Source organism: Astyanax mexicanus, chromosome 24 (genome assembly GCF_023375975.1).
Source record: "Astyanax mexicanus isolate ESR-SI-001 chromosome 24, AstMex3_surface, whole genome shotgun sequence".
Taxonomy (NCBI): domain Eukaryota; kingdom Metazoa; phylum Chordata; class Actinopteri; order Characiformes; family Acestrorhamphidae; genus Astyanax; species Astyanax mexicanus.
This window is the reverse complement of record NC_064431.1, coordinates 17,652,669-17,679,499: the sequence shown is the minus strand read 5'-3', so window position 1 is coordinate 17,679,499 and position 26,831 is coordinate 17,652,669. Positions and strand designations below refer to the sequence as shown.

The 26,831-nt window shown below is 38.9% G+C and overlaps 1 protein-coding gene across 3 annotated transcripts in view; it reads left to right on the top strand.

The window, feature by feature from the left end:
• The window catches only part of inavab (innate immunity activator b), a 43,161-nt gene that overhangs the window by 8,127 nt on the left and 8,203 nt on the right, over positions 1 to 26,831 (top strand). The window contains exons 1-8 of one of the 3 annotated variants that reach the window (XM_022682664.2): positions 9,336 to 9,543; positions 15,113 to 15,231; positions 18,431 to 18,564; positions 21,300 to 21,425; positions 22,996 to 23,224; positions 24,090 to 24,143; positions 24,704 to 25,004; positions 26,047 to 26,202. In XM_022682664.2, the coding sequence (XP_022538385.2) occupies positions 15,177 to 15,231; positions 18,431 to 18,564; positions 21,300 to 21,425; positions 22,996 to 23,224; positions 24,090 to 24,143; positions 24,704 to 25,004; positions 26,047 to 26,202 (1,055 nt within the window). In that variant the 5' untranslated portion in view covers positions 9,336 to 9,543; positions 15,113 to 15,176. Of the gene's footprint in view, positions 1 to 9,335; positions 9,544 to 15,112; positions 15,232 to 18,430; positions 18,565 to 21,299; positions 21,426 to 22,995; positions 23,225 to 24,089; positions 24,144 to 24,703; positions 25,005 to 26,046; positions 26,203 to 26,831 lie in introns of those variants that run through there. The other 2 variants (XM_022682662.2, XM_022682663.2) reach the window with 2 other exon arrangements.

The window sequence follows — 26,831 nt, the reverse complement described above, 5'->3', positions numbered from 1 at the left end:
CTAAGAGAGTTCTTTGCCATGAAGTGCCATGATTAATATCCAGAGGCAAGTATGAGGGAATTGCTCCCAAAAACAACAGCCATTCTCCTCATTCACACCTAAGATCTTGTAACTCTTAGGGAGAGACAACAACACAATTAGTCACCATTTGGACCATTGGGCATATGTACTGTGAATATGTACTCACTTGAATTGCCAGCTACCAACAGTGTTTAGACATTGGGTCAACATTGATAAGACAGTAAATCTATACTTCTATACAAGCTGTACACTGACTACTCATTATATGTCAAAATCTTAATTTCTATAGTGTTTTGAGGGGTGTACTGATTGTTTTTGGAGTGTGTATATATATATGTCTCTGATGACCTCTGAATGCCGTTTTGAGTGATCCCAATTATGATTAATCCTTGAAACACACTGTATCCCGTTCACACCTGTACTTTGTACCTTATCCCACTACTGGCCACTGCATATTCAACATGGCACTTCATGGCAAATAACTCTCTAAGGATGTGAGAAATGAATGTTTTGCTTTCCACAAAGATTTCTTAGACTCTAGATTTCTTGGATCACCCAGGATGCCAATTAATGCCAGGTGAGATCCGGGTCTCTATCTGTTGTAAACAAAGGTCTAACAGAGTTCCTTAATTACGATGGAATAGTTTTATCACATTTCCTGAATGCCTTCATGCCCACAAACTTGCATTCCCCAAACCAAGCATGTGGCATGTGGGGAAATAGGGAGTCAGTAGTTGGCAGCTGGTGCTGGGGTCTGTTTCATGTGTTCTTCTTAGCCTCCGCTGGTGGATCAGATCTTATGGCCAATAAATGTTGAAGTGATGGTGACTATGGAGACAACTGAGCGTTCCAGCAACTCAGAGAGATGCGCTCACTGCTGCAGTGGTGATGGTGGTGTCTACACCAGCAGAGACATTGGCGTCCACATCAGAAACTTCCAGTCTAAACCATGTAATCAGTTTCCGTTATACATCCTCGTTTACCCATTACCCCCAACCCCCCCAACATACCAAACCCTAAGGCCTTACCCTCCCCAGGCACAGGGGCGGGGTCCTGCACCACTAAGAGCAGTAATTATACAGCACGTCAGTACGGACGGTGGTCTGAAGACATTTCAAATCACTAATTAGTCAGGATGAGCCTAGTGAATTAACATTCTCACACACTTAAAAATAAAAGTCCCCAAAACAGTTCTTTGGAACAATGCCACAGAGGAAACACTTCCCACTTCTATAGAAAATGAGTGTAGCAATACACTCAGCCCATCATGAGATTTATTTCATGGCACTGGATCCAGAATTTGATGTTTCCGTTTAATCAGCTATACTCATTGGCGCAAAAAAAAAAAAAAAAAACGCAGGAAGAATGTTGACAGTCAGAATGGAATGAAGCTTTATATGTATGATTGTAAGTGATTACAATATTAGAGTGAAAGGATTTTTGATTTAAGTTTATTGAAGAAAACAGTACAATTGAAAGGAAGTTCTATTAGTACCCTGTTGACCAGTTTTTGCCTGGATACTAGAAGAGATATGTCTGGGCATGAAGACATTTAGGTTCCTTATAGCAAGGTTGTGTGTGGGTGAGCATTATCCTGCTGAAAGTGCTATTTGAAAAGCCTGCCATTAGAGGTATTTTAATTGTTAATTATTAATAAAATTAGTGGCTAATGCTGATTAGAAAGGAGTGTTGTTTTGAACGGTCAGAATCAAAACAACATGACTTTTACCCATTTCCCATACTCCCATGTCCTCTATACACTAGGGATGTATGTAAATGGTAATATCTGTTGTATCTGGAAGATTTCTTTGCTAATATTGTTTCAGTGTTAAAAACACAGTATCAATTTGTAAGAATAGTTTAGATGTAACGATTGATGTCAGTCAGAGGTTCATTTTGTGTTGTTCAAACGCCAACCTCTAGATGGCAGTTTTGTACTATTGTTAAATCCCACTGTTCTAATTGGATAAAAAGTAAACTTTTATACAGGTTTGATAAATATAATGATGGGTTTTTTACTACGAGAGTTTTTTTTCTATTTAGTGTTATTAATCCCTGTATCGTGATACATATCCTATCACCAAATCCTATCGCCAATACAAAGCCCTACTACACTATACACCCTGTGAATTAGAGCAGTATTTTGTTTTTATGTATGTTTATTATTATGTTTATTAGGTTTTATCCTCAGTCAGTATTATTAATATATGGTTACATTACAATAAATAATATTCATATTTAAGTAAATCCATATGTCGCAAAGCTTCTATAGATTTTCTTACACATGTTTATCCTGCTGTCTTTATGCACTCGGCTCCGTGCGGACTGGTAATGAAAGGCGGCTGCAGATGAGTGCTGGCCTCAGTGCGCTTGAGCTGCCAGGCTGAATGGACAGGATGGTACATATCCCCTGAATACCCCGGCCCGGCGGGCCCCCGCGGGCACTAAGCTCACCCTCTCTGCAGCTCCAGGAAGAGTGAGATAAAGGATCAGAGTTCTATAGAACTGAAAGGAGGTTAGACGCACTGAAAACCAGCTAACCGTAATCCTATGGAAATCCTATAGAGGTTAAAGCTATCCTATAAAGCTAACATTGCTGCTGGCTTTTCTCTCTGTGCTGTTTACTGTTGATTAGATATGATTTCGCCATCTTGCAGATTTACTGATATGAACATGGATTATGTTGGAACACTGTAATAACACGTCACTTACATGCCACATACATTATTAAAGTATAATTTAGGGCTGTCCCTAACGATTATTTTTTAAACGAATATTCTAACGATTATTTTTTTCGATTAGTCGACTAATCTATTTATTGAGAAACATATTTAAATAATTGTTATTTTACGTTTTAAAGCAAACGATAAATTACTATATTTATATATAATAACAACAACAACAACAACAACAACACAAGCCTACTAAACCAAACCCCACACTTATAATCACTTACATGTACAACACGTTTAGATCTATAACGCTAAAAATGGATAAGCTCCCATACACCACAACCGTGTGTTGCACTGTTTTCTGTGACCGCTAGATTTTGTGACCACGGGCAAGTAGTTCTCAGCAGACCGGTGCACTGGCCGATTCGAAACGTGTTCGTTTCTAATGTTAACCCCGACTGGCCAAAACGGTTCAGTTTAGGGCTGAGGGTAAGGTGTAGGTATAGAAAGCTTCCGTTTTGCCAATGAACGCTCATAACCGTGAGCACTGGTCACAAAATTCCGATGGTGACAGAAAACGGTGTAACACCGCAGCGCCGACGGCGCTAGCTAAAATAACTTAAGGCAGCTAGCTTAGCTAAACACCTGAACTTATGAATAATGCTACTGTTTCTGGAAACTGCGAAATGCCATGCACAAATATAAACCAAAACTGTATAATTTCTGCCTGTGGCAGGTTTAAAACCTTTGGTAGACAGCCTTAAGTCTTTATAAGGACGTCCGCGGAGACCCTGATGTAAACGGTAACTTACTGTGTGACCCTGTTGACATATGGCAGAGGACCACATTGTTGCCCTTTTGCGTGAAATGCTCCCAAACTTTAGATGCCCGCTGGCGTTTTTTTTGTAGCTGGAGATTGCTCTCCGGAGTCCAAGCTCTCTAGAGCTTAGATTCTCTGCCCGAACCCGACATGACCCGAGGTCCGACCCGAAATCCGACCCGGGCTCCAGAAAATAGTCCGAGATGTAGGCGTCTGTTTTTTAATTATATTTTTATTTTAAAAAAAAATTACGAAAATAACGAAAACTGAAAGTGAAACTAAAATAATTTATTTATAAGCGCTGTTTTCACTACCGCAGTTCTACAGCGGGGGTGTTGTGCCGATTCTGTCCGCGAAGCGGGAGTCAGATTCAGCAGAGAGTCGGATTCGGCACAAACGCGGCGGCACCTCGCGGTCCGCGGTGTCAGTTGTAAGCGCTCGCGCTAGCCGCAAAATACCAAGTATGTATTGCTGCAGACTGCAGCACCTCCAAAAAGGAGGGGCTTACCTCCAAATGGGAGGTCCACAGCTCCAAAGGGGAGGGGCTTACCTCCAAGTGGGAAGTCCACCAACAGTATAGGGCTGGAGACTGGGAGCGTTTGTGCGCGAGACCTCTCTCACCACGGCTCCGGCTAATGTCATAAAAAAAAAGTCTTCCGTGATTATTATTATTACTATTATTCTATTACATCAAAGTAAATGTTATATAGAATGTACTATCACATTATATTATATTATACTATATAAAAGTCTACATCGTAAGGCAGGGAGACCTCACTCAGCACAGCTCCATTTCTCTGCCAAACGCCACAAAAAAGTCCTCCGTGGTTAAAAGGCTCATGGATGTCAATAAATATATTAGTAAACAATTAATGATTATTTATATTTCTTAAATGTCAATATAATAAAATACGTGCAGTGTGGATGTATTTATAATATTATTGGCTATGAATAAACAACTGCCTTTATTATTTAGATCTTTACTATTTTATAATTTGAAAAATTCACAGCATGGCAAATGTTTAAACGTTTTAAATAAATAAAATGTGGTTGCAATGTGCACAACATGCTTTTAGACTCTTAGAAAATGCATTTTAAAAGAAATAAACATTTAATAAACGAAATTGATTAATTAATTAACCTTTGGGGTTATTTACAAGCACAAAACGTCGTGAAAAACACCATACCGCGTAACACCAAGCACCAGCCTACTTGGATGTAGGCTCCGCCTGTTTGGAGGTATGTTCCTCCCCTTTGGAGGTGCTCCAGGCTGCAGCTATACACTTCTCCAAAATACGGCAGAAAACACTGAGGGAGCTGCAGAATTATGTATGGGACTAGAATATGAGCACTCACCAGAACAAGCGAATCTCTCTCTCTCTCTCTCTCTCTCTCTCTCTCTGTGTGTGTCTCTCTCTCTCTCTCTGTGTCTCTCTCTCTCTGTGTGTGTGTGTCTCTCTCTCTCTCTTGCACGTGAACTCCTCCGCGTTTGACTTGCAGAACTGTGTTTAGCTGTTCTTAAAAATCATTTTAATTAAATAATAGTTCTATGCTTCTATGTTACCGTGTTAATTAACATAGTTCTGATCATATTTACGACGCGCCGACGCACGTTATGCAAATCGATGTATTTTCGTAATCGATGACGTCGATTATGTCGACGCGTCGCCCCAGCCCTAGTATAATTTAGTGATAGTCTAATGTATGCAGGTTTTTTACTGTCAGAGGTGTTGAGCGTTCAAATTGTGCTTCTTTAATTTTAAACTGGAGACTTGTTAAAAATGCAAACAAGGTCTGTAGAGCAGAGGTGGGCAATATAATGATACATTTTTTTTATCTTTTTTTTTCCAAGTATGGAATAAACCAATCAGTGTTTTACTTGCCATTCCCTTTGTTTGCCCTGACTTTGTCGGATTTGTATTTTAATGGCACACTGCATCTGCACTTCTTAGCTGAGAAAACTGGTCTGGGCGTTTATGCTGTTAAGGTGCGTGAGCCGGCCATTTACGGAAACAGCAATGTTATTTTGTTTTGTATTCGGTTTATTGCTGATATGAAAGTTGGGTTTGTGCACTGCTGTGTGTCCTTGTGTGTTTGTAAAGAGTGTTGGAGTATGCTTGCTGAGGGGGCACAGCGCACCAGCTTCGCCAAGATAGCAATGAATTTCTGAATGTTGACTGTTGTCAGGGTTCAAATGAGTCAGTGGCGCACCTGTGTTTTTTTGCCACCAAGATAGCAATATGTCAGAAATTTACCTGAACAAACCTCGCTTCCATACCACCACACACATCAGCGATTTTTTTTTGAAAGCACAGAAAAAATACATTCTCAAACATTATATTAGATAATGTTAGATTGTAGCAAAATGTTAGCTGGACACTAGCTTTTACACACAGTGACTGTAAAAACTTAAATATAATTAACCTTCATGTTAATTACCTAGTAATATAATTTTACATCTCTTCAATAAAAGGGAGCGCTGTTCTGATGGATGAGGGAGAGAGAATTCATTCAGAAAGTAAACTTTAAGTTTCTGTGTTTCAATCTTCTCTGTTTAGCGTTGACAGTGACACAGTATATTATATAATTACAGCTCTATAGAATCTCCAACAAACAAAATATCAAAAACACAATCAATCTTGGATTGAAAAAAAAAATAAAAAAAATAACTTTCCTCTAGATAATAGGATGAGGTGGTGAGATGGTGTACTTTAAGTAAATCTAAGTCAGCGTTGGGTTTATTTTGGTCTGATTCGAGTGAGAATCCTGATCCCACTGTAAACATGGCTGAGCCGCGGTGAGAATAGTGTGTGTAGATGTAAAATAGTGGGACACAGGTCCATTGTATGCCGTTGCTGGAAATTCCTGCGGGTATTTGTGGCGGTCTGAGCGACGTGATCTTCTCAATTGAATTACATCCTACAGAAGAGTCCTGTGGCTGGATTTGTCGAGCTCAGTGTTTGTGGAACGTTTACCGTGTTTAAATAAATGGGAAAGTTATTTCCAGAAATCTGTCGTGACCCGGCCCAGAATAATGGGAGTGTAATCCTGTGCGGGTCGGGTTTCTGTCTTCATTCCCCCACGCTGCATTTATTACACGGCTCAGAGACTCCAGGAATTCTTCCCACCAGCTTCTGCCAGTTCTTAATCCGTCCAATCAGACGTTAGATCTGATGTAGATGTGTCTCAGTCAGTTATCAGTCAGTCTTTTCTTTGTACAGTAGTTGTCTTTTCTTAAACAAAAATGTTCCAGCTGTGATCTTTTTGGACATATGTGGCAGTGACTTCAAGTGTTCAAGCCTGGCATTAACGTGCATCCTGGTCTCCAGCACACAGAAGTTCAGAAGTGAACAGAATACAGTGTGTGTGGAGAAGGTGGTCAGAGATGCATCTGACCTCATTATTATTGTAGTTTAAAGGCCAAAGCGTTTTGATGTTTCCCTGACAGTAGAGCCCTGTCCTCATAAACTATTGAGCATCACTGCCCCTGCTTTAAACATACTTAATAGCCACGATACCTCATTGTATACACAAGTTAGCTGAGCACACATGAGTAACAAGCTAATGTATAAGGTGATACTTGTGGGGAAAAAAAACTGGAAGACTTTTACTGGTGCCGCCTCCAGTGGAAATAATAAGTGAGAAATATTTAGGGGTGAAATAATTACTCGAGTAATTCGAGTTACTCGATTAAAAAAACGATTGATTAATTTTCTGTGCCTCGAGGAAACTTTCAATGAGATTAATCAATGTAATTACCATCAATGTACCTTAATAACAGAACGACAGCTCTGTGGAGTGCTGATTATTAGAAATAGTGTCTAAAGTGTGTGGTTAGTTTATTATGAATTTAAAAATTAAACCAATTCGTCATTCATTATTAAGTAAATATTTCAATTTTTCAGGTGTATTTTTAATTGCTTTTTAGGCAAGCAAATATGTTTTATCCGATTACTCGATTAATCAAATCGATTTTTCAGTAGAGTACTTGACTACTAAAATAATCGATAGCTGCAGCCCTAGAAATATTATCATTCAAACAGCTATGCGTTTTGGGAACCATCTGTAATAAAATTACACAAGACTTAGGTTTAATGCCAGATAAATGTAAATGGCAAAAACACAGAAAATCTGATATTTTCAAATGTCATTTATCAAATATGATTCACTTAGATATGTGGTATTGAAATCTGATGCATATGCAGCAATGTGACTCGACCAGAAGCACCAGATTGTAATTCATGTGACATATGACAAGGCATCAAGGAGATTAAAAAATGGACAACGGCAGTGAGTTCAGTGAGTTCAGTGGTGAAATAAAGATAAATGGTTTGAACAGTCTGATATAAACATCGGATTTAGTAAAAAAAAAAAAAAACAGATTTGGGACCGTTTTATCTAATATTTGAACATATCTTTTTTTTCTAAAATTCCTAAAAAAATTCTTCAACTGGGTTCTCTGATTCAGGCCGGTCTCTTCAGAGGGTGAATATGTGTGTCAGCCCGTGCTGTTAGACATTTCTGGATGTGGACACTATTAAAGAAACCCAATACCGCTCTCGCTGCTGCTGCTTGGCATTCTGTGAGGTGATGGGACTGTGGTAGTTCACATAAACTGGCATTCCTGGAGAGCCAGCACGAGGGTACAGATCCGCTGTGAATGTGAGAGATGTGTATGAGCAGCAGACGCAGTGTCTCCCTGTGCATTCTGGGGGTCTGACCGTCTGACACTCAGGGGTCAGTGCATTTCTCCTGTTTAGGCGAGTGAGCAGTGAGCGACAGCTGGCCTCATGATGTATAGAATTATAGTGCTTGTAATAATTCTATACATCAGCTGGTGGACTGTGGCTATAGATCACAGCTGCTGTGTCAAAGGACAATTACAAATAAAACCTCTTAAAAACCTGCCTGTGTTGAATAATGTACACTTTTTGGAGAGAAGCAAGAAGAAAATACTATAATAAATGGTATTAGTGTGCTTCTGCTACAATTCCTGAAAAGCACATATATTCATTCTAAAAACAGAGGTGTCTGGTAGATCACAAGATATTTTTCTGGCAACAACAGCTTTTGCTGGTTACCAGAGCAAATGCAGCAGTGCTGCTAATGATGCTGATACCAGAGCTACTGCCAACATGGAGATATCATCTGCTCATTCTCACATTGTTACTCGAATTACTGTAAATACAACAAAATAAGAACTGGAGAAATTTGGTCCTCACTAAAATCACCAGATTACTTCACTCTGAAATCAGATTCACTGTTCCATAATGTATGTTTTAAAAGTATTTTTTACCATACTTGGTGCACATACTTGCATACATTCTCACTAAAAACTTACAGACTCAGAGTCTCTTTAAGCATTGCTTCTTAGTGCATGCACATCAGTTTAAACTGTTCACATTAAAACACTGTGTGTGTGAACAGCCTAAAATAAACATCAGGTTTAGTCATAAAATCAGATTTTGGTCACTTTTACTTGTTGTGTGAATGTTTCCATTGTTTTTAACACATCTTTATTCAAATCATTAATTATTAGTAGTATTTAATGTGTCTGTAGAGGGCAGCAAAACTTCATTATCATTATCATTATTATATTTTACACTGTGTGGAATTTATTCATGAATAAATCATTCAGAATGGAGTCATGGTTTCACTCAGGTAGTGTTAACTAGTTAATTAACCATGCTGGTTTATTATCTCACACCATGGACACAGTTTATTTCCCTTCGCCTGCAGAGTGAATCTCACCTTTACCTGCCGTATACATTTCTCTACAGAGCCCTGATCTCAGTTATACTGTACTGAGACCGCCCCTAGACACGCCCCTAACACACTAACACTCAGTCACTGAGGCTCAGAGAGAGTGTGACAGGGTTAGTGTGTTAGAGCGAGTGAGAGAAAGAAGAGAGAGAGAGAGTTGTAGTGTGTGAGAGTGAGCGTGAGAGCTGTTCTTAGTCGATCTGTGGCTGTGATTTCAGCGAACTTTTATCTTTCCTTCATCTTCAAATCTCTTTATACTTTTACCATGTAAGTACACTCTGTTTTCTTTCCTCACATTCTGTTAACACTCTGTGTGTCTGAATGTTGCTGTGAGCATCTATATCTGTCAGGAAACATATAATTTTGATCCATTTATAGGACCAAATAGGACTAAATATAACTGTATAAGGAGGCTTGTGTTAAATAGTGTTTTATATATATACATATATGTATATATTTATGTTATATGAAATCTTACTGAGACAGTCCTGTTGTAAAGGGTGTTGTGTGGTAGGGTGCGACCCTACACTGTGGTGTATATGTTAACTCCCAGGATGTCTGTTAATGTTTAATTAACTGTGTAAGTTAAGCTTGTTCATTTTAATCATTTAATGACACTAAATCGTTTCCTTTCTCACATTATGTACAACAATCTACAACTGTAGGTGAGAGTATCTGTGTCTTTCAGTAACTGTTTGGTTTTGGTGTGTTACTGCACTGAGTTCTTTAGACATTTATTTACATTTATATAATGTGGTCTCTTATTTTTGTGGTTATATAAAGTGGTCTCTTATATATATATATATATATATATATATATATATATATATATATATAGCTCTGAAAAAAATAAGAGACCACTTCATCTTCTGAATCAGTTTCTCTGATTTTGCTATCATAGATATATGTTTGAGTAAAATTAACATGTTTTATTCTATAAACTACGGACAGCATTTCTCCAAAATTCCAAATAAAATATTGTCATTTTAGAGCATTTATTTGCAGAAAATGAGAAATGGCTGAAATAACAAAAAAGATGCAGAACTTTTAGACCTCAAATAATGCAAAGAAAACAAGTTCATATTCATAAAGTTTTAAGAGTTCAGAAATCAGTATTTGGTGGAATAACCCTGTTTTTAATCACAGTTTTCATGCATCTTGGCATGTTTTCCTCCACCAGTCTTACACACTGCTTTTGGATAACTTTATGCCACTCCTGGTGCAACAATTCAAGCAGTTCAGCTTGGTTTGATGGCTTTTGATCATCTATCTTCCTCTTGATTATATTCCAGAGTTTTTTGATTTGGTAAAATCAAAGAAACTCATCATTTTAAAGTGGTCTTTTATTTTTTTCCAGAGCTGTACATATATGTGATATATACCACTACCTGTTTATGTTTGCCATTAAAACCCTTCAGATTCAGTAGATAACCTGAAATAGTACAAAATCTAGTGAACTTAAATGACACAGAAGTTAGCAGGTAACTGTCAGGACCTTTAAGGTATACAATTAACTACAAACTGAAAATGTTAAAAGTTTATTTTAAAACGACCTGAAAAAGTATATTTTAATATGTTGTAATAAAGGCATTTGTTAAAAAAGTATAGCTGATCTGAAGTAATGGAAGTAATCTGAGTTTTGGAAATGGAAGAAGTAGTAAACAGCGCTGTAACAGATCGTGTTACTGCCTTTTTTACTGAAGCATTTAAACACTTACACACAGCACATTCACACCGGAACACAGAGAACTCTGTAACTATTAAATATATAAATACTTCCTTTAGAAAAATCCCAAATTAAGCCAGAGCCCTGTTGGGTACTGTTTCCTCCACATTCAAAAGACTCTGGTCTGGCTGACCCACATGGCAACAACTTCTTTAGCTCAGCTTAACATTAGACATTAGTGAAGAGAAGATTTAGAGGTGCGACAGGTGAAGTGTCTGGTCCATGCAGCACTGCCACTGGACTATTTAAAAAATAATGGCGTTTTAAAGCACTGTTTGACTAGTAGTGGATATGATATACTATGTGAGTGTAGCAGTCTTGGTATAAGGAGTGGTGTAGTCAGCTCTCTGTTATTTGTATGTAAACTCTGTGGAAGTGAGTTAATGCTTAATAACTAACTTGGAGCATGGAGGGGGGTTAGGGTGGTTGTGGTAAATAGTATTCTGTATTAATTAACCTCAGTATTTGTTTAGGATGTGAAGGGGTTGAGTGGAAAAAGCATTACTTTAAGTGTGTGTGGTTTGTGTCTTGGTTTTCCAAGACCTTGTGTTCATTATTTTACTTGATTTTATTGAACATAGTTGGACTTTTATATAATTGTATTTTCTGTATTTCTTGTTATTTGATGAATAGATATATAATGCATTTAGTTTTGACTATTTAGGCAAATGCTTAGTGTTGTTTAGCGCTAAAAAAATCGGTTTGGTGCCAGAAAATAGACGTTTATTGATAGTGCGCCGTATAATCTGGTGCGTCCTATATGTACACTACCGTTCAAAAGTTTGGGGTCACATTAAAACGTCCTTATTTTTGAAGGAAAAGCACTGTACTTTTCAATGAAGATAACTTTAAACTAGTCCTAACTTTAAACAAATACACTCTGTACATTGCTAATGTGGTAAATGACTATTCTAGCTGCAAATGTCTGGTTTTGGTGCAATATCTACATAGGTGTATAGAGGCCCATTTCCAGCAACTATCACTCCAGTGTTCTAATGGTACAATGTGTTTGCTCATTGGCTCAGAAGGCTAATTGATGATTAGAAAACCCTTGTGCAATCATGTTCACACACCTGAAAACAGTCTAGCTCATTACAGAAGCTACAAAACTGACCTTCCTTTGAGCAGATTGAGTTTCTGGAGCATCACATTTGTGGGGTCAATTAAACGCTCAAAATGGCCAGAAAAAGTTCAACTTTCATCTGAAACTCGACAGTCTATTCTTGTTCTTAGAAATGAAGGCTATTCCATGCGAGAAATTGCTAAGAAATTGAAGATTTCCTACAACGGTGTGTACTACTCCCTTCAGAGGACAGCACAAACAGGCTCTAAACAGAGTAAAAAAAGAAGTGGGAGGCCGCGTTGCACAACTAAGCAAGAAGATAAGTACATTAGAGTCTCTAGTTTGAGAAACAGACGCCTCACAGGTCCCCAACTGGCATCTTCATTAAATAGTACCCGCAAAACACCAGTGTCAACATCTACAGTGAAGAGGCGGCTGCGGGATTTTGGGCTTCAGGGCAGAGTGGCAAAGAAAAAGCCATATCTGAGACTGGCTAATAAAAGAAAAAGATTAAGATGGGCAAAAGAACACAGACATTGGACAGAGGAAGACTGGGAAAAAAGTGTTGTGGACGGATGAATCCAAGTTTGAGGTGTTTGGATCACAAAGAAGAACGTTTGTGAGACGCAGAACAAATGAAAAGATGCTGGAAGAATGCCTGACGCCATCTGTTAAGCATGGTGGAGGTAATGTGATGGTCTGGGGTTGCTTTGGTGCTGGTAAGGTGGGAGATTTGTACAGGATAAAAGGGATTCTGAATAAGGAAGGCTATCACTCCATTTTGCAACGCCATGCCATACCCAGTGGACAGCGCCTGATCGGAGCCAATTTTGTCCTACAACAGGACAATGACCCTAAACACACCTCCAAATTGTGCAAGAACTATTTACAGCAGAAGCAGGCAGCTGGTATTCTATTGGTAATGGAGTGGCCAGCGCAGTCACCAGATCTGAACCCCATTGAGCTGTTGTGGGAGCAGCTTGACCGTATGGTACGCCAGAAGTGCCCATCCAACCAATCCAACTTGTGGGAGCTGCTTCTAGAAGCGTGGGGTGCAATTTCTCCAGCTTACCTCAATAAATTAACAGCTAGAATGCCAAAGGTGTGCAATGCTGTAATTGCTGCAAATGGAGGATTCTTTGATGAAAGCAAAGTTTGATGTAAAAACAATGTTATTTCAAATACAAATCATCATTTCTAACCTTGTCAATGTCTTGACTCTATTTTCTATTCATTTCACAACGTATGGTGGTGAATAAGTGTGACTTTTCATGGAAAACACAAAATTGTTTGAGTGACCCCAAACTTTTGAACGGTAGTGTATGTATATAACAATTACAAGAGTATTTACATATGGAATACTATAAAAACTAAGAATGAGAGAATTCAATATATTATTATAAATGAATTCACTATTTAAATCATTTTATTCTTTTTTAATATTTGCAGTTATTTGTCATTTTTTAAGCCTGTCATCCATGTATTGGCCATCATGAGAAACTAGTAAAGTAGAAATGCACTGACATGGGAATTTAAGGCCAATAATGATATCCTACCTGTAAAAAAAAACATCAGTGGAATTCTGTGTTTGGACTTGGCATCAAATGTTTAATTATTTTTAATTAATAGTTTTTATTTCAGACAAAAGATGTATTTCAGTGCATCCCTGCTTAAAATACTGGTCACTTACTTTAACACATAAGTAGGTGTAACCATCCTTCTCTATTTAAAATATACTTCATTTAAACCCAGGCTTTAGTTAAGGCTTCTGCGTTATTCATACAGCAGGTGATCTTATTCCGAACAGTTATCAGTTTATGATTAGACTATACTGGTCAGATTGAACTGATGAATCAAATCCGATGATTGTCCTAATAAAAGATATTCAGCTTTTAGAAGAGTGTTACTCATAGTAAAGCTAGAGTGAATCAGTTTGACAGTGCTGGACTCTGCGCTAGTTTTGGTGATGGACGACTGGTTTATAGTCTCTCAGCTGTTAATCATTGGCCCGGCTGCAGAGATCCCAGTTTAGTCAGACGCCGTCGCTCTGACGTAGACTGGTACAGACAGTCCCACAGACAGGAAACCACACAGACTGGAACAGGCCTGGTACAGACGTGTGTCACTTAGTACACTCTGAATCCAGTCACATATGATACTGTATGAGCAGGTCTGGGCACAGAGGGTGGTGATGTCATACCCTCAGAAAGAGTCAGAACAGAAAGGACTGAAGATATCAAGATTTTTGTACTTGTTTGTGAAATTAATGTGAAAGTAAACTTGGATTACCTTTGAAGTAATATATTGTAGTATTGAAGTATAGTATCACAATGTCTCATATGAAATCATGCTTGGAGCAGAAAGATAAAATTACTCATTACTGTCTAAACTAGGGGTGGGACAATATATTGGTATCGTGATATATTGTATAGTTTGCATCGTATCATATCGTATCATATTTTTTCGGTAGGTGGCATCAAATAAGGATATTTTCAGAGACTCTCCCCCCTAATTTAACTTACTACATTTACTGCTTTATTACTCCACATGAAGTAATGTAACACTGAATGTTAATGGAGAGGCTGTTTCCATCAACCTTTCAGCGCTCAGAGCTGCAGAGCACTCAGTAAACTGAACTCGCCCGTTTCTTCTATTCTCTATTATTAACTTTTCTCAAGTGCACAAAAGAAGCTCACTTCGGGATCAGCAAATTAAAGGGCAGACTAATAGCTAGAGCCTACCACCATCCCCACCACCCCCACTTCATTAAACCCGGGCCGAGCCCCTGCTGACAGAGCGCTGCTGTAAGGCATAGTTAGGCCGAGATTCTGAGCGCCCCGCTAACCCTTTGTTTGCGTGACTTAGCCCCCTGGAATCTGCACTGACCCCCTGTGACTCTGGGTCAGGTGACCTCGTCACGGTTGAAGGGTTAAGTGGCTCCTCAGGACTGGCTGAGCTCTGTTTGGCTCAGACGGCTAAATTAGTCCTGTGTGAGCATGCGTGATAAAATAAAAATTTTATAGTAACGACTTGTTTATATCTCTCAGGGGGCCTTCACTGGAAGTGAAGACATAGTGTTTTGGGTTGAGGAGCACCAGCAGAGCAGAAGAGATGGAGGCCAAGGAGGAGATCAGCGACACGGACAGTGGGATCATACTGCATTCAGGTAGGTGCAGTTAGCTACACCCATTATTTTGCACAATTAATTGCATAAGTATAAAGTTATGTAATTGTACTGTTGCCGCACCTGCTTTAGTTACGATTAATGCTTGTGTTGGCTCTGTGCATCTTTTTAAAGGCAGGGCTTTAATCTGCAAAAATGTAGGCTGTGTACACACAAATCTGAATTATTTAAAGCACAACCAACCTTTTTTTGCATTCTGGCTTCTTTTCATCACATAAACAGTGTTTTAGACAAATAGAAAAAGAATGGTAGGTTTGCAGTGTTTGAATTTTTGTGTTCCACCGTAAATCATGCAGCAACCTCAAAATTTAACAGCTGCTGCACCATTAATTTAAGGTGGAATGTGATATTTTGCTAGCTAGCTACCTAGCGAGATGTACTACTAGTGATTGTCTTATTTTTATACTTTTTATGCTTTATGAAGAAAAGAACAGTAATACATTAATACTCATTAACAACATTGGCACAATCTCATTTCTCTTTTAGTACCCCTACCCCTTGTTTTTAAGTGAACAGAGTTAAAGGGGAAGGAAATAAATCCTCCCTCTAATACTTGGGACAAACCCTTCAATCCCCTAACACAGATATCTATAGATAGCTATATAGCAGTGTAGCACTAAAGTTCAGCAACCTAGCTGCTGGTAAAGTACCGGTAGTTAAAGGGGATAGGTGGTCCAGCAATGAATTAGTATTGTTCATTTCTTAATTCCCCTGTGATGGGGAGCTGAAATAAGCTTTAAATAACTTTTTGTTTTATTTAATTTTTCTGTTCCGCCTTAAATAAGGCAGCCTCTATTTCTGTCTGTTGCACTATTTAAGGTGGAACAGGTAATCTACTAAGATGAACTACTAGTGTTTTTTTATGTTCGTTTTGAAGATAATGGCCATAAAACATTGAAACTACAAATTAAACTGGTAATACAGTGATTATCGTATTTTTTAACAAGAAAAATGTTTAATTTGTGAGTTTCTTTGGTTGCCTGTGCCACTGGCATCTTGCCAGTTATTTTTATATCCCTCTGGTTGGAGTGTGCCTCTTGAAAATTTGTGTTTGAAGGGTCATGTAGCCTTAATACTTTAACCTCCCCTCTTCTCCACCCTAACAAGAATTGGGCCTACATTAAATCTATTTTAAAAAATAATATAATGCAGTGATTGTTGTAATTTTTAATAAAGAATATTCTACATTTATGGGTTTTAGGTGAGTAATTGAGTACTTTTTTTAAGTCACGTGATATCGCACATCCTGTAATGTGATTTGTGCTCATGCACACATGTGATGATGAATCTGAAACAATATATTGTTCCCTTGTTTGTAATGGGGCTGTACATGTGATAGTCAGTGTAGTATGTGCTTAGAACATCAAACAAATTCTCAAGATAAAATCATATCATCTTATCATTGGTTTAAGAATGAGCTTATTAGAATGGGTTATCTCTGTTTGATTCATGTTCCACATTCATTTCCTGTAAATCACAAATTACACACACTCTACACTCTTAGCCACGCCCCCTTCTTATCTCTCTACTACTGTATCTGACCCAGAGTGGACTGGGCGCTCTGTGTAAGTGAAGAGTCCACTCAGAGAGAGTGACTGGTAGCATTCTTCACTGTAGATATAACCCAGCCTCTGTCTGTCTCTCACAGCAGAACGGTATCTCTCCAGGCCTGACAGTTACTTGTTGATGGTGAACTGTGGTGATTAGCTGCAGCGCGGTGGTCATACTGGTATCACGCCAAGTCTAAAGCCTCATTGTGTGTTCTCACACCTCTGAATGGGACAGGAAGTCAGTATAAGCTGAATGGGTAATCTCTTCAGACATTCCTCACACAGGATTTTGCCGTGACCGTCTCTTGTACTTCGCTGCAATGCTGCTGGGCCACTTTCCTCTGCTGAAAGCATAGTTTTAGCATTAGCATAGTTTCGCTGATGATTATATCACTATTGTGTAGATCTGTTTGTTTCTTGAAACCATAGAAGTTACATCCGTACACATCAGTTCAGATAATAAGTCCTCCAGGTCATGTCTGTCAGCGGGAAGTTAAATAAAATACAAAACAAAAAAAACAAAAGCATCAGATTTTTTGACTTGTTAAGATGGTAAAAAATGTTTAAAATATCATTGCATCTCGATTTTGATTCACCACAGTTTCTACCACAATTCAGATACCTGTTTATATGTCTTTCAATGCATATATTGGGTGTTTAAAGCAGAAGTCCTTAAAAAGACCTTTTTCTAATAAATTGAAAGTAGCAGTGTTCCTGAGTGGAAAAAGGGCAAATTTGATAATGCATGGTATAAGGGTTTTTCTTTTACCATTACTGCAAAGCCACATATATTTAGTTAGAGTTGGAGGTCCTGGGATGTTTTTTTAAGCTATAACAGTTTTTACTGGGTACCTGAGCAACCGCGGTGCTACTAATGGTGCTGAGACAAGAGCTACAATTACCATTTTAAATGTATTTTGTGGTATTTTTAGTTTACTTCATAATTTTAACACACAAATTGTCCCTTACAGTGTGCCAAAATTTCTTAATGAATGGATCAATAAATACTTTTCAAAATTACCTGAAATAAACCCTTTTTACATAGACTTCCACTGAAACTTTAGGAAACGTTAGAACCCCCGCTCATGCAGCTTTGCCATCAAGCTGCCGGCGCTCAGAGGGAGCACAATTGGCCCTGCTCCCTCCGGGTGGGTAGATGGAGCTCTCTCCCCACTTCACTCCTTCGGTGATGTCTGCTTTCCTCCGAGCGTGCTGGCTGCTCGGCAATGCTGCATCAGCAGCAGCTCGAAAAGAAGAGGTGGCTGACTTCACATGTATCGGAGGAAGCATGTGTTAGTCTTCACACTCCTGGTGTGTTGGGGCATCACTAGTGAAAGGGGGAGTAATTGGCCGTGTAAATTGTGGAGAAAATGGGAAAAATTAGAAAAAAAAATAAAAGTGGGACTCGTCACTGAAGACAACCAGCTGTCATTCTGAGTTACGCTATGACTGTCACTGGCACGACTACCCACCAAGTTTCATTCCTTCTGAGTGCAGCTATTTATCTGAAGACAAGAAAAAATGATTGCACTTGTACTGTGCTGTGCACTTGTACTTGTACTGCTTGTACTGAATGCTATCTTCCATTACATGTGAATTTATTAAATATATAGCTGTTTATTATCTTGCAGGACCGGACAGTCCGACCACAGTGATGAAGGACGTGAGCACACACACTCGCGCTGTGAAGTTAAAGCGGCAGTCTCTGGAGGACAGACTGGAACTGTGTTTACTGGAACTGAAAAAACTCTGTATCAGAGAGGCTGTGAGTCACATGCACACACACACACACACACACACACAATATACACTACATACTACACACACATACAAACTTTGCAAACAGATGTGTCATTTAGAAACCAGAACTACAAATTAGAGGGACATCCACTGTATCACTTCTGACGTATTTTGTTTTGGGATATTCAGGAAGGGAAAACAAGCCGGTGGTTCAGCTAAAAAAACATGAACAGTAGGGGTGTAACGATGCACTCAGCTTACGATTCACAATTCTGTATTCACAATTCGATTTTCTCACAATATTTGATACAAATTTTGAATATTGAATTCCTGTGTAAACAAATTACTGTGCTGTTTTATTTCTCAATTAATGTCTTGTTTATTTAGGCAATCTAGAAAGTGTATGAAAGAATAATCGTCTAAGCGGACAGTAACCAAAAAAAAAAAATCATTACTCATTACTCATTTATTAAAGTATTTCCTTTTTTGGTGACTTTTTACTTTCATTTGGCTGCATTTAAAGATCTATTCAAACATGTTACTTTTCACTCCACTAAATTATTGGAAATCTGTCATTTCTTTTAGCTTGTGAGGACTGGGTTGAGAATCTTCTTCTTCTAATTTCTCCTGGCCTTGAGCAAAAACTTAAACACAGCGACCATGGTGTGACCACCCACACACATAGCGGGGAAAAAAACGCTTTTGTGATTGGCCTTAGTCAAAAATATCCTCTGTCCTTGACTTACGCCCATTGGTTCTTTGGCCTTCACTAGCGGGATTGCGATCTCTGGTGCAATGCAACTGCATAACATTTTTATAAACAGGACATTGAATCGTTTATTTCCACAATGCACATTGTCATTTTTTTCATAGAGATGCATCATGCAGTAATGCTTTGCTGCACAACCTAATGAACAGTGTGGGTTAGATTCTAAAGTGAGATTCTGAAGGGGTTCCTCATATGGTCAGACACAAGGAATCTACTGACCATAGATGGATGGATGGCTGGCTGGCTGGATTTATCCCGAAGGAAATTTAGGAAGAGCGTAGGGCTGCATGAGACTGTCATGATATTAATATTACACCCTGTGTATACAGGAAGTATAGACGTATAATCAATTATATGGAGCAGATATGATTGTCAAACAGTCCCAGTATTTGTGCAAAGATGCATGTATCAGTAGAAAGTAAACAGAAAGAGAGGAGGAACCAAATGCTTACAGGAACCAAAAGTGCAGGGAGCAGAAGCTGTGAAGAATCTCTGAATGCTGCGTCTATTGTGATTGGTCCAACAAATTTGTTGCTATTAGGGGTGGGTGATATGGCCTTAAATTAATATCAAAACACTTCAGGATCACATAACTGAACAGAAGTCATTGATCCAATATGTCATGATATTAATAATGCCCTCCATATATCCAGGATTGAAGTAAAATGAATGATACTGGACAAGATATAATCTGTCTCTAGTAGATAATTAATTTAATATGAATTTTCCTTTTGCTATCAACAGCAAGAAAGTCATATGGCCCTAAAATAATATCATAATATTTTAGGTTATTTTTTGCAATAATAGCATTCAATAATTTTGGCGAAATTATAGCATATGTTAAGATAAGGCCCAGGCCCACCTCTAGTTGGTATAAAATGGCACTTCACTGCATCATAATTTGTTTGCACAGTAAATATTCATGTGATTTGTTGCTTGTCATGATACTTATCGATAAATTGTGACTACACATTATGTATTTCCATAGGAAATGCCTGGTCACAGCATTACAGTTGCAAGAAAAAGTATGTGAACCCTTTGGGATTACTTGGATTTCTGCATCAATTGGTCATTAAATGTGTTCTGATCTTCATTAGGTCACAACAATAGACAAACACAGTCTGCTTTAACTAATACCACACAAAAAATTTATATGTTTGCATGGTTTTATTGAACGCAACATGTTAACATTCACAGTGCGTGTCTGTTGTGACTTTTAATGACCAATTTATGCAGAAATCCAGTAATCAAGTAATCCTAAAGGGCTCACATACTTTTTCTTGCAACTGTAATGCTGTAATCCATGTCCTTTGATGTAACTGATATGCATCACAATAATACACATTGCAATGACGATTCTGAACTGATATATTGTTCAGCCCTGTCTGCGCATGAGTGGGTGTGAGTGTGTATCATATCCAGGTGTTTTTGAGACCGTCACCAATGAACGCTGAGCCAGCTGTCAAAATAACAGAGGTAGTCATGCCCTGGCGACAGTGTGTGTATTGTGTGTAATTGAATGGGCACGCCCGCATTGTGGCTCACCCGGCTTATGCTGTGTGTTTTTTTTGTCTCTGTGAGATAAATAGGTATAAATACATAGATAACTAACACAGCGAGTGTTACCTGTGTGTAGAGCTAGCTCAGGAAGAGCTGATCCTGGGTGGGACGGAGAGATTTAGCCGGCTATGAGGTGGATAAAGAACAGAACTCTTAGTAACCGGGTTGCGTAATCTGCTGGTGCTGTGGTTGAGAAGCGGGACGAGTTGGGACTCGTAGACACAGTGTCGTTTCGTACAGGAAAATCAGGAATGCTGGGTAAAGCCGCACTGCGGTTATTTAGCGGTTACATTTTCTCAGTGTGAGTGCGGGATCAGTCACAGCTCAGCTGGAATTGATGACAGGTATCAACATGCCTCAGTGTATAAACCCGACAATCAGTTTCACAGGCTTCACACTGTTAAAACACATCTTTTTTCAACTTCCTGCAGGAACTCACGGGACACTTGTCATCAGACTACCCTCTGCTGCCAGGAGAGAAACCCCCTCAGATCAGGCGCCGCATCGGAGCGGCTTTTAAGCTGGATGAGCAGAGCATCCTGCACCGTGGAGGAGAGGTAAGGACCAGAACAGAGTGAACACTGAACTATGTATTGGTCTCAACACTGGTCTGTTCACGCAGGCAATTCCAGCCAGACACCACCAGTCACCATTTCTGCACCACTCACTAGTGTAGTCTAGTGTAGGTGATAATATTAGCCTTCTAAGGCTTATTTCCGTCCCAATATACAAAATGATTTTGGTACAAGGGACGTTAAATACATTGACAACTTCAAAAATGTAACCTCCCATCCATCTGCACCCACTATCAGACTTTGCTCAAACTCCCATAAGTCACCTGTCCTTGTCATGAGCAAGTTGGCCAGTACTCAATCAGCCTCACTCACAACTTACAATATACAAGTGAGGGCATTCTCAAGCTGTCCATTAATTAACACTTCATGACGAATTTACCTCCCCTGGTTTGTCAAAGATAAATAAAGTTCCACCAAACAGTGTTTTTCTTTAAACATACACCAACATGCCAAAAATCACTGTATAGCAGTATGTAAAGCAGGGGACGGCAATTAAGCCAGATATTTTCCAATCCATTAAGTGGTGGGCCACAAAAAATATATATATCTGTTTTGGAAAATAAAGTGTAATGGGACGGAGTGCAACAGAATAGTAGCTCTCCAGCCCAGAGGGTTGTTGAACCCAATTGCAGAACAGTTGATCTTAAAGCAAGTAAACCCAAGAAGAAAGGAAAAATAAATAAATAAACACACCGCTCCTCACACAGGATCGAACCTGCTTCCCCGGCTAGTGAATTGGGAAAGTGCTGGTAAAAAAACGCCCTTATAAGGGGATAGGTAGCCCAAGAACAGGCGAAAAAACGAGAACAGAAAGAAACTAATCATGCAGAGCGGGACAGAGAGATAGGGAAGGAATGTAAGCAAAAGCTTTTTATTTTTATTTTTTTCATAACCGTTCATTATAGGCCAGATGTTTCATGCTCTGCTGCCTATTGCCCTGATAAAGGGTTAAAAATAAATGTAGAGGCTTCAGGTTGTTTGCACAAGACCTACTCCAAGTGGTCCAGCGGACTAAGATGCTGTCACTATGATCCGAGGATCAATATTTTTTAATCACGGATCATGCTGCTTCTCTATCAGCAGCCAGAGTCTGAGAGAGTTACATTTGACTATTGGTCATGCTTTCTTTGGGTGAGTACAGTAGGTTGCACTCTCTCCTATCATCACTTCTTGCATTACTTGGCTAGTAATGCTCTATTGACTGGTGGCAGATGGAAAAGAGATGAAGTCTGACGACATGGATTGGAGGAAGCACAATCTTGTCCTCACCCTCCTACTTCTGTGGGCTTTACTATTGATATAGGGAGATTATATGAAAGTGATTAGGTAATTGTCCTTTCAAACTGGAAAAAAATAGAAAAAAAATCAGATAGTTTACACAAGACAATTAATTGCATAATTTGTTTAAATTTATGCTTTTAATAGAAACTAGAATCACTAAATATAAATATATAAAATAACCTCAAAAGGATCCAGTGCCGGTTTCATTAATATTTAATGTGAGATAATTTGACCCTGGTGGAGGTCACTAATGCTGCAATTTGTGCTGCAGGACTCGGAGCTGCGCTCTGTGGAGGCTAAGCTGGCACTGCAGCAGCAGATCCACGTCGCTGCACGCAAACTGTACCAGGAGGAGCATCTCAGTAAGGCGGTGAGGAAGAGCAGACTGCAGCAGAGCAAGCGTGAGGAACAGAAGCTCAAAGAGCTGCAGGAGGCAGTGTTCCAGCTCCGCCTCGACCACGGGCGCTCCTCTCCGCGCCCGGGCTTGATCTTGCAGAAACGTGAGTACCTCGGCTGCTCCTGTACCATCATATTTCCACCACGTACTGTTTACGTTTGTGTAGGTAATGAACCCATGCAGCGCATGCAGTCGTAAAGAATGTGTTACTAACCTGACTGAACACGTTCCTGTTGGATAGTTTTGTTCTGTTATGCTTTGCTTATAATTACACAATAAGCAATCTGATTGTAATGGAAGCTAATCATTTAGCATTTTTTATGTGAAGTAATAATGAAATCTGAGTAATAAGGTAAATTACTGACACTTACTGACAAAAAAAAGAAAAGCATCTACTGTTACAGTATGTCACATACAGGTCTTATTAGACACTCAGTCTTTTTTAGTGCTGACATATGAAAAAAAGGCCCTCAAAGGCTATTTTGGGTAGTGTACCTCTTGGTGAGAGATCGTTGACTGTTACACATGCCTCTACAACACAATCAAAGGTTTTTTCCCTGTTGACTTTCTTTGAGAGGGGGATTAAAAGAAACAGGATGGTTGTTTTAATGTATTTCCAACATTTACATTTATATTTATGGCATTTAGCTGACACTCTTACCCAGAGCAACTTACAAGGTTGTTCCTATTACAGAGGTGGGCCAATGTAATGTTAGGAGTCTTGCCCAAGGACTTCTATTGGTGGAGTGCAGCATAGTCACACAGAACATGAATCAAACACCAGTCTCCCACATGATGTGGTAGCTCACAAGCACATCCACTGCGCCACACCAACCACATCTGTTTCACTACAAGTGATCAGAATTATATATATATAAATATGATTATTGTTATTATGTATACATAAGCAGTATTATTATTACATGGAAACATTTAGTAACCTAGTTGTTTGTCTGTTTATTTTCCAGTTCAGGGCACATCAGACGACAGCTCATTATCAGACTCTGCTGTGTTGGACGAAGGTAAATGTAAAACCAAAAGTTTTAGATCTTTGTTTTTAGGCTCTCTCACCACTTCAGTTCCTGAATCGGTTTATCTGATTTTGATATTTATAGGTATATATTTAAGTAAAATGAACATTGTTGTTTTATTCTATTAATTACAATTAATTAATGTTTCTCCGAAATTCCAAATTAAAAAATGTCATTTAGAGATTTTTTTGCAGAAAATAAGAAATGGCTAAACTAACAAAAAAGATGCAGAGCTTTCAGACCATAAAAAATGCAAAGAAAACAAGTTAATATTCATAAAGTTTTAAGAGTTTAGAAATTAATATTTGGTGGAATAACTCTGGTTTTTAATCTTGGCATGCTCTCCTGCACCAGTCTTACACACTGCTTTTGGAAAACTTTATGCCACTCCTGGTTGCAAGAATTCAAGCAGTCCAGTTTGGTTTGATGGCTTCTGATCATCCATCTTCCTCTTGATTATATTCCAGAGGTTTTTCATTTGGTAAAATCAAAAAACTCTTCACTACTTTACAACGCCACTGACCGAATCTTTCCTCTCATCTCTGTTCCAGAGGAGCTAACGAGCCAGTCGTCCCAGGTGTCATCAGAGCCCCCTCCCACAGTAGACTCACTTCCTGTCCCCCCAGGCACTTCCCATCGTCCTCTCACACCCACCGGCACCTCGCAACTACTGCAGCTACCTGTGCCCAGCCCCCGCCCGCTACTCACATTGCCCCTCGAGCCTTTGCACCCCTGCCCCTCCCCCACCATGGAGCATGACCCTGCCCCCATCCAGAACTCCCCTTGGACAGAATCCAGCCTGGATCAGCCTTACCAGAAGAAGAAGTCTCGGTCCAGCAGCACCAAATCTAGGTATGCTAACATCTCCACCAAAACTTGGGCAGCTTGTTATAGAAAATATCTGCAACATTTTTGTAATATTCTGCACTATTTAAAAGATAGGATGTAAACACACTCATTCAGAGTGGGCTGAACTTGCCGAGTCAAAATTGTTCACAGAAGTGTTGAATGATTAGTGAACAATTATTTTATTGTAATATTGTCAATGTTTTGCAGTTATAGACACCATTTCAAATAAAAAAGTACTGGTTTGCTAAAAGAATTGCAACATATGCCATTGAGATATTTTGTTCTTTTGTTACATATATATTTAGAATTTTCAAAGTTTCTGCGTAAATATGTCATAAAACATCATTGGATTTCCCAAAATTAATATATGTAAATCTTTCGTTTTAGTATATGTCATAGCTTTCTCCTTGCAATCCCTTTATGCACTTCATTGTTTTTCAGTGTTCTCCTGATGATGGACTCATAAACATTAATATTAGCCAATGTGCAAGAGGCCTTCAGTTGCTTAGAAGTTAATCTGGGGTTCTTTATAAGCTCTCAGACTAAAACACGCCTTGCTTTTGGAGGTTTTTATTTTTGGGCGCCACTCCTGGGAAGGGTAATAATGGTCTTGAATTTCCTCCATTTGTCCAAACTCTTTGTTTGAGATGTTTTGTAACCTATTTCCTATTTGACACAATATTTTTCTGCACTTCAAAAGACATCAGAGTGGGTTTGTGTATGGATTATATCAGGTCAGTGTTGTTAGAACAACAGGAGGCAACATTTAAGCAGCTTTTCCACTAAAATAAAGCAGATTCCCAGCCTAACACAGCTGTGGCATCACTGGGACTGAGCACTGGGAACCCTGTGAATTAATTTTTTTAACACTGAAGTGTTTGACATATGCCACTCTCAAAGAATGTTGCCCTCGAGAGATCATTAAGACACACATTCATTTCTGGGGTGTGTAGGGTTCCGCCTCTGCTTTGATTACAGCTCCATTTACCAAAATGTACCATACCTGTAAGTAAAAGTAATGACAGATCTTCTTTTTTTCCTGCAGTCCTGCTGTTACTCCAACACTGCCTCCACTGAAAGCATGTTTAGAGGAGGCAGGCATCACGCTGCAGGTACCCGGGCATGCCTCACTGAGACACATACAGTCCAGCAGTGCCCCGTCTACTCCAGAGCTCCATCTGCGGAGAGGCTATTCTCTCAGGTCAGGATATACATATGTTCACCTAAAAATGAATACATATTCTGTTTTCTTGTTTTTTTTATTTAGTTATTATTTTTTGTTGTCTCAATAATAATAAATACAACTTGGCTGTAAAATGACAATTATATTGGATATTGCTATTAATTCTGGGACAATATATCATCCAAACGTATTTGGTTATCAAGATAGGTCTAATAATAAATTATATATATATATATATATAGAATATGTTTTATATTTCAGATATAAAAGAGGTGCAGTAGCACCTCTTGCTTAAATGACAGTTTGCACATGTTGACATTTTCTCAGCCAGCTTTATACGGTAGAATCACCTGGAAAGGCTTTTAGTTAAAAGCTGGGTCTCGTAAAGATATCCATATTAAGTATATTATGGCAAGAACTACTCAACTAAATGAAGAAATAAAATATTTAGGAAATGAAGGTCAGTCAGTTTGAAAATTTGAAAATATCCTCAAGTGCAGTTGATAAGACCATCAAAATCTTTGTGATGAAACTGGCACTCACCAGCGGCCGACCAAAGGCCTTATTTTAGGGATCTCTAGCGCACCAATCAATTGCACATCGTGCAGTTTTATTTAGGTCGTGTTGGTGCGTTTTCGGTATCATGA